We start from the raw sequence: 16,227 nt of genomic DNA, 5'->3' as shown, positions 1-16,227 counted from the left end.
AGGACACCACTGGTGGCGTCAGCCCAGCTTCCCCTCTCCCTCTAGCACTGCACCCACCGGCCGGCGGGCTCCTCCGCCCACCTGCCCCACCTTACCTGCAGCACTCCCACAGCCCCCGCTCTGGCCTAGATAGATGACTGTCGCTGCCTCAGAACCACAGAACCAGTCTCCCTGCCACATCAGGCTCTGCTCTAATCCATCCCACACTCCCAGACAGGCCCGACTTCCTAAATGACTTCCGAACTGAGCCACACCCCGCAGTGTGAGTCTCCCCACTACCCCTCGGCCCGCCCAGTAGGCAGGGAGCTGCTGGGTGGGTCCAGGACGCAGGAACATTGCTGCAGACAGACCTGAGTCCTCTTGAGCCTACCACAGACAGGTACTCCCATCAGTTTCTGCACTTTTAGATCTTTTAACTTCTCTCTGAGATTCTGAAATGCAAGGCGGAGGCAGGGGTGAGGACGTGAGCTCCTCTATCTCACACTCCTGTTCCTTTATTCTACCTTGGGTAGAATGCTTGTTGCTCTCACCGCTGCCAGGGAAGAGGAGGAGTTAGGGGCTGCATTCCTAGGGGTCTGGGCCCTTAGCGGCCAAGTGCACAGCAGCAAGATTCCAGCCAGCATGCTGGGCCCTCACACTTACAAGGCAGGGTGCCAACCCTCCACACCTGTGCTCCTGCATGGGGCCCAAGAACAGAGAGGAACACACATGCCAGCCATGGGGCCAAAGCTGTTCCCCTCATCCCCAGAAGACAGCACCAAGACCATCCTACCTACTGAAGGTGGCCATGGCCCTGGGGACAAGTCTCCACTCTGCTCCTGACTTTGAGAAAGCCCCCAACTCCCAGGCCTCAGTCCCCCAGGGCGGTGGTGTCTGGGCAATGAGTTCCTGGGAATCGCAGCTAGGCGACACTGCCGCCCTGGCCCTGCAGCCAACTGCAAGCTCCAAGAGAACAGGGACTTTGTTTTGTTCACTGATAGACCTCAGGGCATAGAGCAGTGCCAGCACACAGCAGGCGCTTGCAAACACCCACCCAATGAGCGAATGCATTTCACGTTTCCCCTGACGAAGCCTCGGCGACTTCAAGCAAGTGGGTCTTGCCAAATGGGAAAGGCTGTATACAGTGAGTGTTTGTTTACTGTTTGTTTCCTTTTCTTTCATTTCTTCTCCACACAGACGTGCATTCCTGCACTCATTCATTCACTTCGTGAGTATTTACTGGGCCCAGCACAGACATGAAGATGAGTTAAGCCCAGGCCCCTCCGGCAAGGAGCCCAGGGAGGGAGGGAGAAGAGGCACAGGCAGACGTCCCCACATGGTCTGCCAGCTGCCAAGACAGAACTAGTTAGAAGGCACCCAAGGCTCTTGCCCGACTCCCACCCAGAGTCCAAAGCCAGCTCCCTCCCCACCTCCCACCCACTTAGCAAGTGGCTAAACTCAGACTTTCCAAACCTGGCACTTTTAGGAGGACAGGAGGTCTCTGGGCTCCTGGCGGGGACCCAGCATGCTGCAGACCAGCTCCGGGGCCCTAGAGGGAATGAATGCACCGATTCATTCAACCACTATGTGCTGAGCACTTACTTTGTGCCAGGTACAACTGTAGGTACCGAAGTTCCTGCAGGGAACAAAACAGACACCTCTGCTTCTGTGAAGCCCACATCTCAGTGGTGAGACAGACGATAAATTAGATAAAACATAAAATATGTACCATGCTAAATAATGACACGTATTTAAGGAACAAAATCAAACAGAGCAGGAGGATGGGTTGAAATTTAAGGTAAGTAGCCAGGGCAAGTCTTGCTGGGAAGGTCATTTTGAGCCAAGGCCTCAGGTGTGACTTTGCTGGAATGCCACCCACCCTGTGCAGTCCCCTCTGGCTCAGGAGGTCCTACTGTCCTTGTCCCTGTGTTCCCCCAAGACAAGATGTCTATGTCCAGTGTCTACTTTCTTGGCCTGTTTCATACTACAGACATCAAGTGCTTCTCTGGGTCCTTTTCCACCTCCCCTTTGTGGCAGGGGCACCTGGAGGGCAGGGACCCTTGCTGGCCCACAGCAGGTGTGCCGTCAATAACTGTCCACTTTCCTGAAAACCTGGCTGTGCTCAGTGTCAAAGGTGAGAAGCACTGGGGGCTGACAGAATAGGAAGTGACCCCCTGAGTGGGCCCACTGGTCACCATGGAAACCCAGGCTTCCTGCCCTCCTCCCCACCCTGCCACTCAGCAGGTAAGCACCACCGGGCAGGGTGTGTGAGCCCTGCCGTTTCTCAAGAATAGGAAAGTCATCGGGTGACTAATACGAAATCTATTTACACTTGATTATCTCCTTCCTGTCTGGTAGGTAAGTCATTCTGGTAAATGACAGACTAGCGGGGAACTCTGCACAGTCCTTGACCAAGCCTTCTCTCCGCCAGGCAGGAGGAGGTGACCACACCTTTCAAAACAAGGCCCAGGAGCCGCAGATGGGAAGTCAGGAGACTCACCCTGTGGCTTGCTGCTGTGCGACCCTGGCCAATGTGCGCTCTTCTCCGGGCCCTGACAGTTCCATCCAGCCATCCGCCAGCCAGGGGACAGGACCACCGGACAGGCTGAAGCCTGAGACAACTTAGGGGGAGAGCCGGCCAGGGAGGAGCCTGGGGCCTGCAGAAGGTGAGAGGCAGCCAGGACGGAGGGAGGTGAAGGGGCTCAGGGTGCAGGGATGCTTTGGGGATCAGAGCTGCACAGAGTAGCCCAGTGAGCAAGAGTGGCGAGTGCGTGGACGTCCTGGGAGCAGAGTCCACAGGCACCGAGGAGCTGGGGCTGGGAGGGGCCTGGACTCAGGGGCCCAGACAGAAAGGCCCTGCGCTGTCCCAGCCACCAGGAGGACCGTGCTGCCTGGAACCAGGGGGCAGAGATGGCAGCGATCACAAATGGAAGGGGAAATCTCAGGCAGGGTGGCCAGAGACAGCCTCTCTGACACCCAAATCTGGCAAGATTTTTGGCTGCTGCCACATGGAGGTGGGAAGGTAGTGGGCAGAAGGCATCTGGGGACTGTCAGGGCAGTCCTGACAAGGGCAGCAAGAGAAGCCCAATGTGGCCCCAGAGGCAGGTAACCTAAGGGCTCCTAAAGTCACTCCAGATCCATTACCTCTTTGGACCCTCATGATACTCAGTGGAGAAGGCAGAATCTGATCTTACAGACTGAGGAAACTGAAGCCCAGAGAAGGGAAGCAACCTGCCCAACGTCACACAGCAGGCCAAGCCAGAGGCACATTTCCAGCCTCCTTTCTCCTGAAACAGAGAGGCCCCAACTGGAACACAGTCTCTAACACGATATTATACTAGGCCTCTCTCAGACCAGTGGTCCCCAGCCCTTTTGGCAACAAGGACCAGTTTTATGGAAGACAATTTTTCCATGGACTGAAGGGTGGGGCTGGGAGGGTGTTTCAGCATGATTCAAATACATTACATTTATTGTGTACTTTATTTCTATTATCATTACTTTGTAATATATAATGAAATAATTATAAAAACCTCTCTGCTAATGATAATCTGTATTTTCAGCCGCTCCCCAGCGCTAGCATCACCCCCTCAGCTCCCCTCAGATCATCAGGCATTAGATTCTCATAAGGAGTGTGCAACCTAGACCTCTCGCATGCGCAGTTTACAGGATTTGTGCTCCCATGAGAATCTAATGCCACTGCCGATCTGACAGGAGGTGGAGCTCAGGCAGGGATGCGAGTGATGGGGAGCGGCTGTAAACACAGACGAAGCTTCACAGGCTGCCACTCACCTCCTGCCATGCGGCCTAGTTCCTAACAGGCCACGGACGGGTACCGAGTACTAGTCTGTAGCCTGGGGGTTGGGGACCACAGTCTTAGACGACATGCTGCCACTACAAGAGACCAGGCCAGAGGACCAGATGATACAAAAGCATATCCCTCTTGCCTTTGAAACTGGTGACTGGCTTTATCTGGACCACGCCTACTGGCACACAGAGTTAAAGAGGGCAGAAGGCAAGTCGTTCGCAAGGAAAACGGCCACGTCGGGGCAGAGGGGCTCTGTGTGAGATGACTTTCTTTTAATTTCCTCTTATTATGTTATAAAGTTGATTTAATAATAAAAACATGCTCAGGACTTTTTAATGGGCAATTGCTTACATATTAAAAATTATGTGAAAATGCTTTTAATTAATGCTTAAGTGATTCATCCTGCGAGATGACACTTTGAACAATTTTATAAAGGATGTTGGGGAAGAGTGAGTCACATCTAAAAGGGGGGCCTACGTTTCCCAGTTATTCCCTGAGAATCTAGGAGCACAGGGCGGATGTGAGAGCGTTTTAGCTGCACGCGAGGGCTCCAGACGGTGCTGCTTGATCCTGGTCTTGCTGCTTGTGCAACCTTTCTGAGGCTCGTGGGAACGGGGATGTGACACAAAGTGGAGTCTGCGTAGAGGGTAAGTTGAGGCAGACGGGGCCGGGAGGTGAGAGGAGCCCCCAGAGAAACAGGCACACTTCCCATGCCCCCCATCCCCGCTACAGCCCACAGGGCTGGGCCAAGTTCCCTGTGCACAAAAGCTCCCTGCCACCTGCTGCATGGGGGACGCAGAGGACAAAACCGTAAGTTAGTCACAGCCCGAGTTGCCTGTGCTAGGGAGTCTGAACTCAAGCCGACGAGCCCCGGAGAGAATGCCCTGCATGGTGGTTCAAAACAGTGCCTGGGAAGCCAGCCCCACAGCTAACTAGCTGGGTGCCTTGGGCTAGTTAATCTCTCTGTGCCTCAGTTTCTTCACTGGTAAAATGGGCAGCTACACTCCAAAGGGTGTTGCTGAGGACCCAGTGAGAGTTCACACCGAGTGCTGTAAACCAGTCCTACAGAACTTACCAGCTGCCTTCGCTGCTGTTACCATCCCCGGCCCATCATTCCATACGTAGGAAAAACAGGCAGAGTGTGCTGCTACGCTCAAACAGCCAGTTAGCAGCCGAAAGCGGCTGGAAGTCCTACTGACTGCCCACTCGGAGGCCACTGCTTCACAGAGGGAAACTGAGGCCCGGGGTCATTTAGGTGGCAAGTGGCTGTCCCAGATCTGCTGACTCCAGCCTGGGCTCCCGCTCGGGAATGCCATCTCAGGCACAGAGTGGGCACGGCCTTCCTGTCAGCACTGCGCTTATGTACCAAAGTCACTGCCCTGGAAGAAGTTACATGCACACAAACACATAAAATATAACATCATCCAAAAAGGGGTCATTCTGAAAGGTTAAACGTAACTTTTCCCCTGCCACCTCCACTCCACTGCTGTCATCACCACCACCCGCTCTTCCCCCACCTTCTCCCCTACAGGGAGCTTCCCATCAGCTCAGCGAGCTGTAGCCCACGTCCAGCCCCTGCATCCACACTGTGGTGACGTTACACACAAAGATGACACACTAAGAATTCGGAATCACAGGGAGCTGCAGCAAGATCATTACAACCAGAAAACGCCCCTTTTAATCAACTACATCCTTAAAAAAAAAAACATGGGTAAACTTGGGCATAGCCTCCAAGCTAGGAAGAAAACAAAGAGCAGCAAATACTATACAGAATGCTTCTTTGGAGAGAGAAAGCATAAAGTCTAAACCGGCTGCTGGTTCCATCACACTGCCCTGCCTTGGACCTGCCTCTGTGGTGTGTGCCCTCATTAAGAAGCCAAAGTCCCTCAGGACAATTCTACCCAGCAAAACAGCTGGTCAACTTTGAGGTCCAAGACAGCACCCAGTAGGAGCTCTGGCTCCACTCCAAAGGTGCCAGGCAGGGGCAGACCTTCCACAATGTCTGGGCTCCCAGCAGATGTCCCCTCCCCACCTCCCTTCTGTTCCTGAGCCTGGACCCCTGCAATAATATCCTGCCTGTGGCTGGGCAGGACCTCCAGCCCCTGCCCCATCCTGCCTCATTGCGTCATATCTGGGATGCCCCAGCATCCAACACAAATGCCACACTTAACCTTCAGTACTCAGCCCCAACGTCTTCCCTGTAAGCACAGGCCACACCTGGCACTCTGACACCAACTCACTGTGTGTCCTTTGGTGAGTCTCTCTCCCTTCCTAGACTCAGTTTCCAAATATGTAAAACAAGGCTGTTAGGTTTGGATGACTTCAAAGATCCCTCACTGCTCTGACATTCTGATCGTGTCCCAAAGTCACTCCTGTAACCACCACTCCTTCAAGCCCGGGCCAATACCTGCCGAATGCAAGACTGGCCGAGCCGCGAGCAGGTGCAGGCCACAGCTCGCACTGCTGGCTCGGGGGCTGCAGCTAGTCCTGGTGCTCCCACAAAGTGGGTGTCTCACCAAGCCCGGTGGACGTAATGGAATGTGGCAGCCGGGGTTGCTGCAGAGCCCGGACACACACATCTGTGCTGAAGCTTCCCAGTGTCGCTGCAGGACAGCGGGATGCCCTCCCGGGGACCCCAGCCCTGAACATCTGCTCAGCTCTCTGCTCTGGCTGCCCACACAGGCTGCTTTGCCAGGTGAGGTCAGAAGGATGTGACTGAGGGCAACAGGTGGCCCTCCAGAAGTGTGGCCTAAGCCCCTCTGGTCAACTGCTACCTGCCTTGCCCTTCGCAAAGTGGCCAAGTGCCCTGGAGGCCACACTGCTGGTCAGAGAACTGCTTTCCATGAACAAGAGCATGAGGCAGAGAGTACTAGAGGCAGAGCCTGGGCTCGCACCCAGATCCTTCAACAAGTGACGTACACAGTCTCTGCAGCCCCGTAAGCTAAGGTTCAGCATGGGCCCAGTGCACGCGACACGCTCAGTAAATGCCACTTCCTTTCCCTTCGTCCTGCTAACTCAAAAGGAATCAAGAGAAAGTACTCAAAGACATGAACACCAAACAAGTAAGAGGGCCACAAAAAGAGGCATCTATACCCCAAGTCCCCAGACATACAGGGCACCAATTCAATAGGCCTCTAAATCTGGGCAGCTTCCAACCTGTTCCTGGTCACCCTCTTGCACTGTGCATTGTGCTGTGCCCCTGCTGTGTCCCCACCTGTACGGGGTCGGAGGGGCCAATGCACAGCTGCTCTTGTGTCTCTGCACCATAATCTCCAGCCAAGAGAACCCACACAAGAGGTTTCTTTCTGCTCGTGACCTTTCTACCACCCTGCCCACGGCTGTTCAAGATGGCTGATGTCTGATAACTGTTCACTCCCTATTATCCTGGCTAAAACAGGCTCCTAGGATGTTGCATACTCGGCCACATTCTTCTGGGCCTCCCATAATTGCTCTGACAAGGTTTTGTCATCAAAGGCCAACAGGATAACAGCCACAGGGGGAAAGTCTCCATGTTTCCTGTAAACCTGCTTGCAGCCCCAAAACAAAGATTTCTGGGTAAAGTGGCCAGGGATAATTTTACTGGTCTGCCCCCTTCTACTAGACAACAAAAGCAAGGTGACCCAGCCTGCTTACCTTTTTGCCCTAGCTGCTAGGAAGCTCCAAGTTTGATGTCCAAATGCTGTATCTTTTTCATTCAGAACTTTTTCCTCCTCTTTTCCCCATTTACTTCTTGGCCCCCATCTTTGGTTAACTGTATGTGGCACCCTGTATCTGTACTATGGCTGTGCCCTGCCCGTTTTTTCCTGATGTGGGTAAAACTGGGGAAGACTATATGGCCCTGCTCCCCAACCACCACCCAGAGAGCACAAGCCATCCCTGGCTGGCTGGGGACCACCCAGGAGTGTCCTGCTCCCCACCACCCTGCTGCTGGGTTGTGAGCCCCTGTGCCCGCAGCTCTGCTCACCTGCCATGATCCTCTGGGCCTCATACGGCTCCATGTAACCAGCGCTCTCCCCCTTTCCTGCTTTGCTCTTGAGGTCATTCTTGGCATCAAAGGGGTCTGAGTAGTCATCAGCTATGGTCACCTGCAGGGAGGAAGACAGTGGGTGAGACCACCTGTGGCTTTTTGTTTTCAGCAAAGCCTCAGCTAGGTGAGCAGGGCAGGAAGGGAGGTGGAGCCCGTCCTCACGGAGCCCACATCTCCTGGGGGCAGGAACAGGACCCACATACTGCCGGGGCTGCACCCTCTGAGCCCGTGCACGCAGCCTGGCCGGCTCCAGGCAGTGAGGTGGGAACAGAAGGGCACAGGGGGGGAGGCAACACACTCTATTCTAAGCACAGTGGCAAGAACCTGGAGGGCATCTTCGGGGAATGTGGATTGCTCAGTTAATGGAATGGAAGTGGAGGAAAAGTTGGAAACGCGATCGCAGAAACCCTAGAAATGCTGACATGCCCCTCGTGCTGGCTGAGGCACGGAAGAGCTTGTCTAGAGACAATTAGCTTGGCATTCAATTTCCCCAAACCTGGAACACAACCACGCCTGGGGTAATCAGAAAACAATTTGGTGAGATCAACGGACTGTAAGGTTGACTGTGGCCCCAGAGAGGCCAAATGAGAACACAAAGGCAGCTCAGGGATGGACAGGCAGACTGCCAGGGCTTTGGAAGCAACAAACCCAAAGACGTTCCTACAACACACTGGGAAACCGATGTCTAGAGGGGCAGGGGCTCCACCAGATCCTCCACCTCCAGGTCCCCTCACTTGTCGGTATTCCAGAGCCCAGCCCCCACCTTCTCCCTAGAGAGAAGTTCCATGACTAGGAAAGACTGAGTCACTTGGGGGTGAGGCAATCCCATGAGAGTATCTGGGATTCTAACATTTTAGAGACAAAGTTCCACATTTTCCTTGGAGAAGGGCAAAAATTCTTGGTTGGAGGCTATGAGCAAACAAGGCACCGTTCCTCCCACCTCTTACTTCCTAACCCGTATAAGGGGCGCACTTAGAGGGAAAGGACAAGAACCCACCGAGCCCATGCCCCTACCACAAATCCCCGGCTTCACTACAAAAGTGCCAGGTGACGTCCCTCTAGATTTCTTTGGTAAAATGTCCGGCAAAGGTCAATTCCTCAGCTCCCAACCAGAGCCACCCAGCTGCCTCTCATGGGAGGGGGTAGGTGAGCGTTACTCTCCACTCTTGGGGTTGCATGAATTGTTATTTAAAGTGTGGGTTTAATTAGAAGCCACAGGAGCCTCCCCTCTCTCTCCCAGCTCCTGGAATGCAAGGTATTTGAGGGGCCTGCAAACCCCAGGGGAAAGGGAAATACCCTTTGTCTGCCCGGTAAATGGCAGCCGCCCTGGCAGGGTGAGCGAGTGACTGCCAGCTGCCTGGAATGGGATGCCTGCAGAGGGGCAGCGGGTGGTAGCTCTGTCACCAGTGCATGGCTGGGGCCCAGTGGAAGGCACAGCACAGGGCCACCACTGCTCCCCAAACAAGAACAGCTTATCTGTGAAAGACCTGAGCCTGGAGCACCCAGCACCCAGTACCTGCAGCTGGGGGTCAGGCTCTGCATCCCAGTGGGGGCCGCCTCCAGATGCTGACACGTTAATGGCAGCCTTGAGACTCATGGAGCTCAAGTGACACCAGGTCAGGGAAAGAAGGGGGTGGGAGAGAGCAACGTCTCTCATTTGATATTTCTACTCCACCATTTGCAGAACACATTAGGGAAAAATTATACACGTGAACCACTTTCAAACAGAACAGTTCAGATGCTGGTCAGGTGCAGGGTTCTACGACTCAGAGTTCAAGGGACCAGACGTCCAAATGGAGAAAAATGATGTGGCTGCTGTATATGACATCTAATCTCATTCCTCTAGTCCCAGACTTCCTCACTGTCTCTTTTCAACATGAACATCCTCCATCGATTTTGCAATGAAGAAGGGAACAAATATTTCCCCAAGAAAACAACATCGTGTTTGGGGACTCACTGGGGGGCACGGAGGGCTGGGAAGGGGGAGCTAGGCTGCAGTTTCCATAGAAATCTAGAAATCAGCATTCCAGCTCTTCTCGGAAGTGCTCTGTCATTTGCGAACACGGAGGCTTGCAGGATAAAACCAAATCTTTGTTCACCCTGGGACGGGAGTTCTGGGAGGCATGAGATTCAGCAGGCGCTATCTGTATTTTCTAATTAAAATGAGATCTGAGCTCAGGCTGTCACGGGGCCCCCGGCTGCCTGCACTGCTTACTCCGTTTCAATAAGAATTTACAAATCCTAAAACCAGGAAAAGCCTCTGGTCTCTGCTGACATATGGTTCCAGTTATACCTGCTGACAGTTGAAAATCCTTCCATTTAAAACGGGAAAAAAAGTTTAGAATTCTGTTAGTTTAAGAAGCAAATCAGAAGGTTCCTAAAAATGTATATTTAATCAATTTGCTTTCGAACTTCAAAGTGAGGTTGGTGGAGGGAAGAGAATTCGAGGTTTGAGCAACCTGAAACTCAGCAAACACTACACTGAACTGTCTGACCTTATGCAAAATTGTGTCCTAGTTTTGGGAATAAAAATTTAACCAGGTGTTAGGAGAGTTGAGCAGGCAGTCAACCTGAGCACCACGTGAAGTGCCAAAGGCCCCAGCCACCAGGACTGGGCAGTGTGACCACTGTCCAAGTTGCCCAGACCTCAGTCTAAGTCAAGATGGCCAGGCAGGAGGTTTGTGTGAAGGTTGCTGCTCTTCTAAGTTAAAAGAAAGGGAATGAGTTGTCCTCAGATGTGGGCTTGGATTCCTGGTGGGATTGTTTTCGCTTTGCTTTAAAATGCGCCAGTTAGTGGACAAATCCTGTGTATCTAAAAATTCAACCGAAAGGGAGTCAGCCAGGACTTCTCTGCAGGCCAGGCCACCTGGGCACACAGGAAGCTTTCCTTTGATTTTGGTCTCTGATTGGCAGAGACCCTGGCAGCCACACAGGGGCAGACGCAGAGCTGGGGTGGGAACCCTGGCCCCTGGTCCTACCACTCCATAAGGAGCTGATCGGCAGCAGAAAAACAGGCTGCCAGGATGCTTGGCCTCCTGGGATGGGCGCTAAGCCCTAGGTAAGTACGTTTCCTGCCTTCCAACAAAACTACAGACCCTAGGTCAGCCCAAAGCCCCTAAAGGACTTCTACTGATTCACAAAGTAGCCAGGCTTGTAGTCCTGAGATCTGCTCCAGCCTCCGCTTAGGGCAGGGCCTTGTCACAGTCACCTAGCAAGCCAGCAATGGCCTCAGGGGCCTGCTCTCACCTCTGGACCCCCAAGCTGGGGTTCTAGAATTCCACCGTACACCCACCACACACACACACACACACACCACGGCTGTCTGAGCTGGTAACAACCTGGGAGTTGGTCCCACATGCCTCCTTCTGGAACACACATGCTGCTGGATAGAACTCAATCTCTTCCAACAGTCGGAGGCCCTGGTGCTTCTATCTTAGGGACTTGGTTTTGTGGTAGGAAGCAGTCTGCAGCTGTTCACGCCCAAAGGGAAGCACGGGAGGAAGGTGGGTGTTGCCACTTGGCCATACTTCCATATGCACCAGTGAGAGTGGTAGTTGCTTTCGTGAGACAGCTGCACTTGTGTGGACAATTGGGTCCTCTGCTCATGCCCTCAGTGGAAATGTGCCTTGGTAGGGCCACTCCAAAGGGTAACTTTCAGCGGAATCCATTAAAATCCCCAAATGCACATAGTTTGACCCAGCTATTTGACTTCTCAGTATTTATTCCCAAGTGTGCACAAGGGGATATGGGCAAGGATGTTCGCTGAAATAATGATGAGAAGCTGCAAGCAACCGCTATATCCATCGATAAGGGAATTGCTAAATTAACCGTGCTAGCTCCATACTATGTAATAGTATACAGCGAGTACAAACAAACAAAAAAGCCGTCGCTCCATAGGAACTAACACAGTTCTCCAAGACGTAGCTCTGAATGGAAAGCAAGCCCAAGTTGTAGAATGATAAATACATCATCATACCTGCTTACAAGAAACAAAAGAGAAACCAGTATCTTTATTAATTTAAAGAAAAGCCCTGGGGAGACGTACACCCCAACCTGACACCTCTTCTGGGAGGAGGGAGGGATTGGGATGGTGAGGGGGAGTCACCCCTCAAAGAGACTTATTTCTAGTAATGTTAAAACACTTTCAAACAAGGAGAACCTATTCATGTACTATATGCAAAAGGAAACTTGTTTAAAAGCACTCCTCTTCCATAGGCTATTTTTGGTATGGTAGACAGACTGTTTCCCAAACTTGCCTGAAGACAGGAATGGCCTGGAACTCTTGTTAAGAAAACAGATTCCTGGCCCCAATGCTCTGTGTATTTAACAAGCAACCTAGGTGATTCTTATCAGGAAAGTTTGGGAAACCATGAGCTAGAGCCAGCCCCTGCCCCGCCAGTCTAAAGGCAAGCCTCCAGATATTACTCTGGAATTCCACATTCCCCAGGTATTTCTCAGCCCTGTTCATTAAAGTGAAGCAACAAGTCTGAGTTAACTGCAGCTCTCTGGCTGCCCTCCCTGGGGGTCGGCTGGAGGGGATGAGCCAACATGCCTGGTCCAGTCCAGAATCTGAGACACGGAGGTAACAGCATCCTCTGTGTGATCCTGCAGGTGCTCCAGATTGAGCAACTCGGCTGTGCAGGGGGAGAGGGCTGCGTACTCGGGCCCCCTGGCCTGCCCCCACTGCCCCCAAGCAGGGGCCCAACGGGGGTCCTGGCCCTGAGGACCTGGAAGGCTCTCTGTCCTAAACCACAGCTGCTTTAGGCCAAGTCCACCTTGCTCGCAGCAAACTTGTACCAGGAAGATCACAGGCTGCAGGCACCGCCAAGAGGAGCCACTATAGAAACACGCCCAGGAGTCCCTGCTGACATCTCCCTGCCCACATTGCTCAAACCTGCTAAAAAGGAGGGACGAGAGAGGTGGCACAGTGCCATCTTCCAGGAGTGGTTAGCCCACACTGTCCCCACTGCCACATGGTCACCTCCACGTGCCCTGCTGTCTGTGGGAACGGTCAGCCACAGGCTTGCTGGACAAGGAGTCTCTGTACCACTCTCCTCTCCCCAAAAAGTGAGGGGGCGGCACCCCACGAGACCCTGGATTCTTGCCAGGCCCGAGACTTCTTTTTGGCCTACTCAAAAGCAAACCACATGCGAACACACTTGAGAACGCTCTCAATGGTCCCAGTCAGACCATTTTCTTATTGATTCACCATTAAGACTGTACATTAGTTTCTTTAACAGTATTAGGGCCATGAATCTCTTTGGGAACCTGGTATCAGACGAAGCTGTGGCTGCCACATCACGTTTATATATAATGTGTTAAGCACATTAGAGAAAGGTCACGAACCCCAGGTTAAGACCAAGGCCCCGTTTTAGACACGCCTTAACGGTGGAGACAGACACACTCTCTCTGCCTTAGCAAGGTGGCAGGGGCAGGACCACATGGTACTTATTCCATCATAATTCAACATTCATTATTCATCTGGCTAAAAATACAGTGTGGTGTGTGACAGGCCTGCCATTTGGCTGTGTCAGGGGCACTGAGAGAGAATGATGGCCTGGGGCTCTTTGTCTCCACCTGCCAGCTTAAAACTCAGTGACCCTGGCCCTCTCCCCGACTCTGGGGTCAGAAGGGCTCCGTGGAGGTGAGCAAATAGTGTTCAGGGGCGGCAGCAGCCAGAGTACCTCTCTGTCCCCATTGGAGGGCTAGATAGGCCTGGAGTCCTGGTTGTCCTCTGGGACCCATCGTGACACAGGCCCTCAAAGTCCTGACGCCCAGAGGATGGAGGCTCTGTTGCCATGCCAACAAAGAGATGGCATTAAAGAAACAGGGATTCAGGAGTATGAACAGGGCTTCAAATAACTGGGAGGATGCTTGGGGAAGAGGCAGTGGACAGATGTTCTGCGCAGACACAGAGGCAAGCTGGGTGATTCGGGAAGGACATCTGACAGCCAATAAAGGGACATCCTGCCTGGGAAAGGGAGCTCCTGCCACTCTGAGTGTTCAAACGGAGGCTCTGAGATGGGCTTCTGTGTCGGGTGGAAGGTCAGCTAACCGATGCAACCCCCAGTATTTTCTTAGCACAGGCTCAGTGCAGATCCCACACTCAGCTTAGGCAGAGACCGGAGCCGCCCACGGCAGAACCTCGGCTTTATGGACTGCCAGGTGGGTGGCTGTTTGCAGACCTGCTACCATGGCCAAGGCAGGCAGCACTTCCAAAGCCCCAAGGCTGACCAGTGGCCACTGGGCTGCAGCAGCCGCCTGGGGCTGTGCAAATACACAGAAAGGCAGGTGGCACTGCAGAAAGGACACAGCCAAGCAGGGACAGTCCAGGCAAGAGGAGCTCTGGAACCGGCTCTGCTACACCCTTGCTGGGTAACTCCAGGCAACCTGCTTTATCTCTCTGAGCTCCGGCAGTTCACCTGTGAAAGGGGGCAGAGTGGTCTGCCTTCTCAGCTTCACATAAATGTTGCAAGGAGCAAATAAAGAGATGATTCAGGGATGTGTTAGTAATTTATAAAGAAAAGGCTATGTCCTTGGTACAAAGCAGGTGGCACTTCCTGGGTGCCCGGGATGGAGCTAAGTGCTGTGAGGTGTAAAAGCACCTTAAGGCAGGGTCTCTGCCCACACAAAGCTGCAGATCTAGTGGGGAAGACATGACAAAGATGTGAGAAGAAACCCCCAGCCAAGGCCCTGGTCATAACCAGGGAAGATGGCTGCAATTAGGCAAGACAACAGCTGTCATATTTCTCAGCCACAAACAGGAAAACGTGAATGATCCTTTTTTTCCCTTTTATGCCTTGAGTAAGAGGCACCTCGTGGTCGGGGCACCTGGCCACTTGGTAGAGAGGCTCCTTGGACCCTCAAGGCACCCCCACCTGTGCTGGAGACAGCAGTATGCTCCCCTACGCCCAGTGTCCAGGGCTCCACGGGGACCACAGAACTGGACTATGGGGACAGCCCATGCCGGCACACAAGAAAGCACCCCCCACTCGGCTCTGACTGGCTTTGACCATCATAGACAAACTCTCCTTACAGGTGTGCAAATAAATCATTTCTGACATGGTTAGGAAATTCATCTGGGGAAGATTAATTAGCTACATTCACGCACTCAGCCACAACTCCTGGAAATCAGAGGGTGGGGAGGGCGCTTTTCCACCCTGACTTAGAAGGAAGAAAGGGAATGAGTCCTAAGGTCCAATCAGTCATGCAGAGTCGCCCCAAAGTTCTAAGCCCCCTTTTGCGTGCACGAAGGCCCCCGCCAAGCTCTCTGTCCACACCCCTCCAGGGGCAGGGAGCTCGCAACTTGGCAACACAGTCCTTTGGGACAGTCATCACTCTAAAGGAGTCTTCCTTAATATAGAGCTGAAATCTGCTTTCCAGCAGCTCCCGGCTGTTTCTCTGAGCTGACCTAAGGTGTTCCGTTGTAAATGTTCCTTTACAGACCTGCTGGTTACCTGTCTCATGTGTCAGAAGGTTGGGAGGATCTGAAGTGGTCACCACTGGTCTTTCCAGTCCTGCCCTTCCCATGGCCACAGCTGCTTGCCTAGACACCTGCAGGCTCCAACTTGTTAGGAAAAATACATTCCTAATTACAGCCTCTGTCAGCTCCTCTCCAGCCCTGCTTGCTCAGCACCTGCACCCCACCCCCTTTCAGCCAGGGCCTACGGACAGAAAATTCAGTGCATCCTTCCTGAGGACAGAAACACCCAGGTAGGTGTCTGCAGGCACTACTGAAAGGGCCCCCGGGAGACAGTCCAGTCTACTGGGTCTCAAGCTCTTTTGTGTGTCTAATTTGTGCAAAGGAAATCTTATATGAAACTCCAACATGCACCACTGAAGAAAGTGCCACCACCCACAGTCTGAAATCCACAAATCCACTAGGGACAGGAGGCTCTGGGGTGGTGAACTTAGCAAGGTCAATGCTAAAAACAGGTAACCCTTGTTTCCTAACTCCTAGGTCCACACTATTTCTGTAATACCTATACAGCTATCTAATTTTTCTCTCAAAGTCATCCTTAAAATTTTCAGGGCCTATCAACCACAACTGCCCCCCAGGAAGAGAACCTTGCTCCTCTTACAAGGACCACCACCCATCACCGCAGACAGTTCTTTGTGGGAGGTGGGCTCAGGCCAGGCTGGGTCCATGTGGGGTCATCAACTCAGCCTGCCTTTGTCCTCCCTGAGCTCTGACTCGGCTCAGCTCTGCTCCCCTGCAAACCCCTTCAACCCCAGCCCACGTTCCAGACAGGCCCTCCTCTCAGGCTTTCTGCTCAAAGGGGTACAAGTGTTCCTCCAAGGGTTTGGGGCCACTGCCTAGAAAATGCTCTTGCACCAGCCCTGGTCATAAAGAGTAGGAGCAGGATTTTCTTCCCTTTCTCCTGCAGAGCTAAGGGCTAGAAGGCTAAGTGGAATG

At 53.0% G+C, this 16,227-nt stretch overlaps 1 protein-coding gene across 1 annotated transcript in view; it reads right to left on the bottom strand.

The window, feature by feature from the left end:
* SHB (SH2 domain containing adaptor protein B) overlaps positions 1 to 16,227 on the bottom strand; it is a 133,143-nt gene that overhangs the window by 78,576 nt on the left and 38,340 nt on the right. The window contains exon 2 of the mRNA XM_045562446.1: positions 7,749 to 7,869. Coding sequence (XP_045418402.1) covers positions 7,749 to 7,869 — 121 coding nt within the window. The remainder of the gene's footprint in view (positions 1 to 7,748; positions 7,870 to 16,227) is intronic.

Source organism: Lemur catta, chromosome 10 (assembly GCF_020740605.2).
Source record: "Lemur catta isolate mLemCat1 chromosome 10, mLemCat1.pri, whole genome shotgun sequence".
Taxonomy (NCBI): domain Eukaryota; kingdom Metazoa; phylum Chordata; class Mammalia; order Primates; family Lemuridae; genus Lemur; species Lemur catta.
Note: the sequence above shows the minus strand (reverse complement) of the source record. Positions and strands in the feature narration are given on the sequence as shown.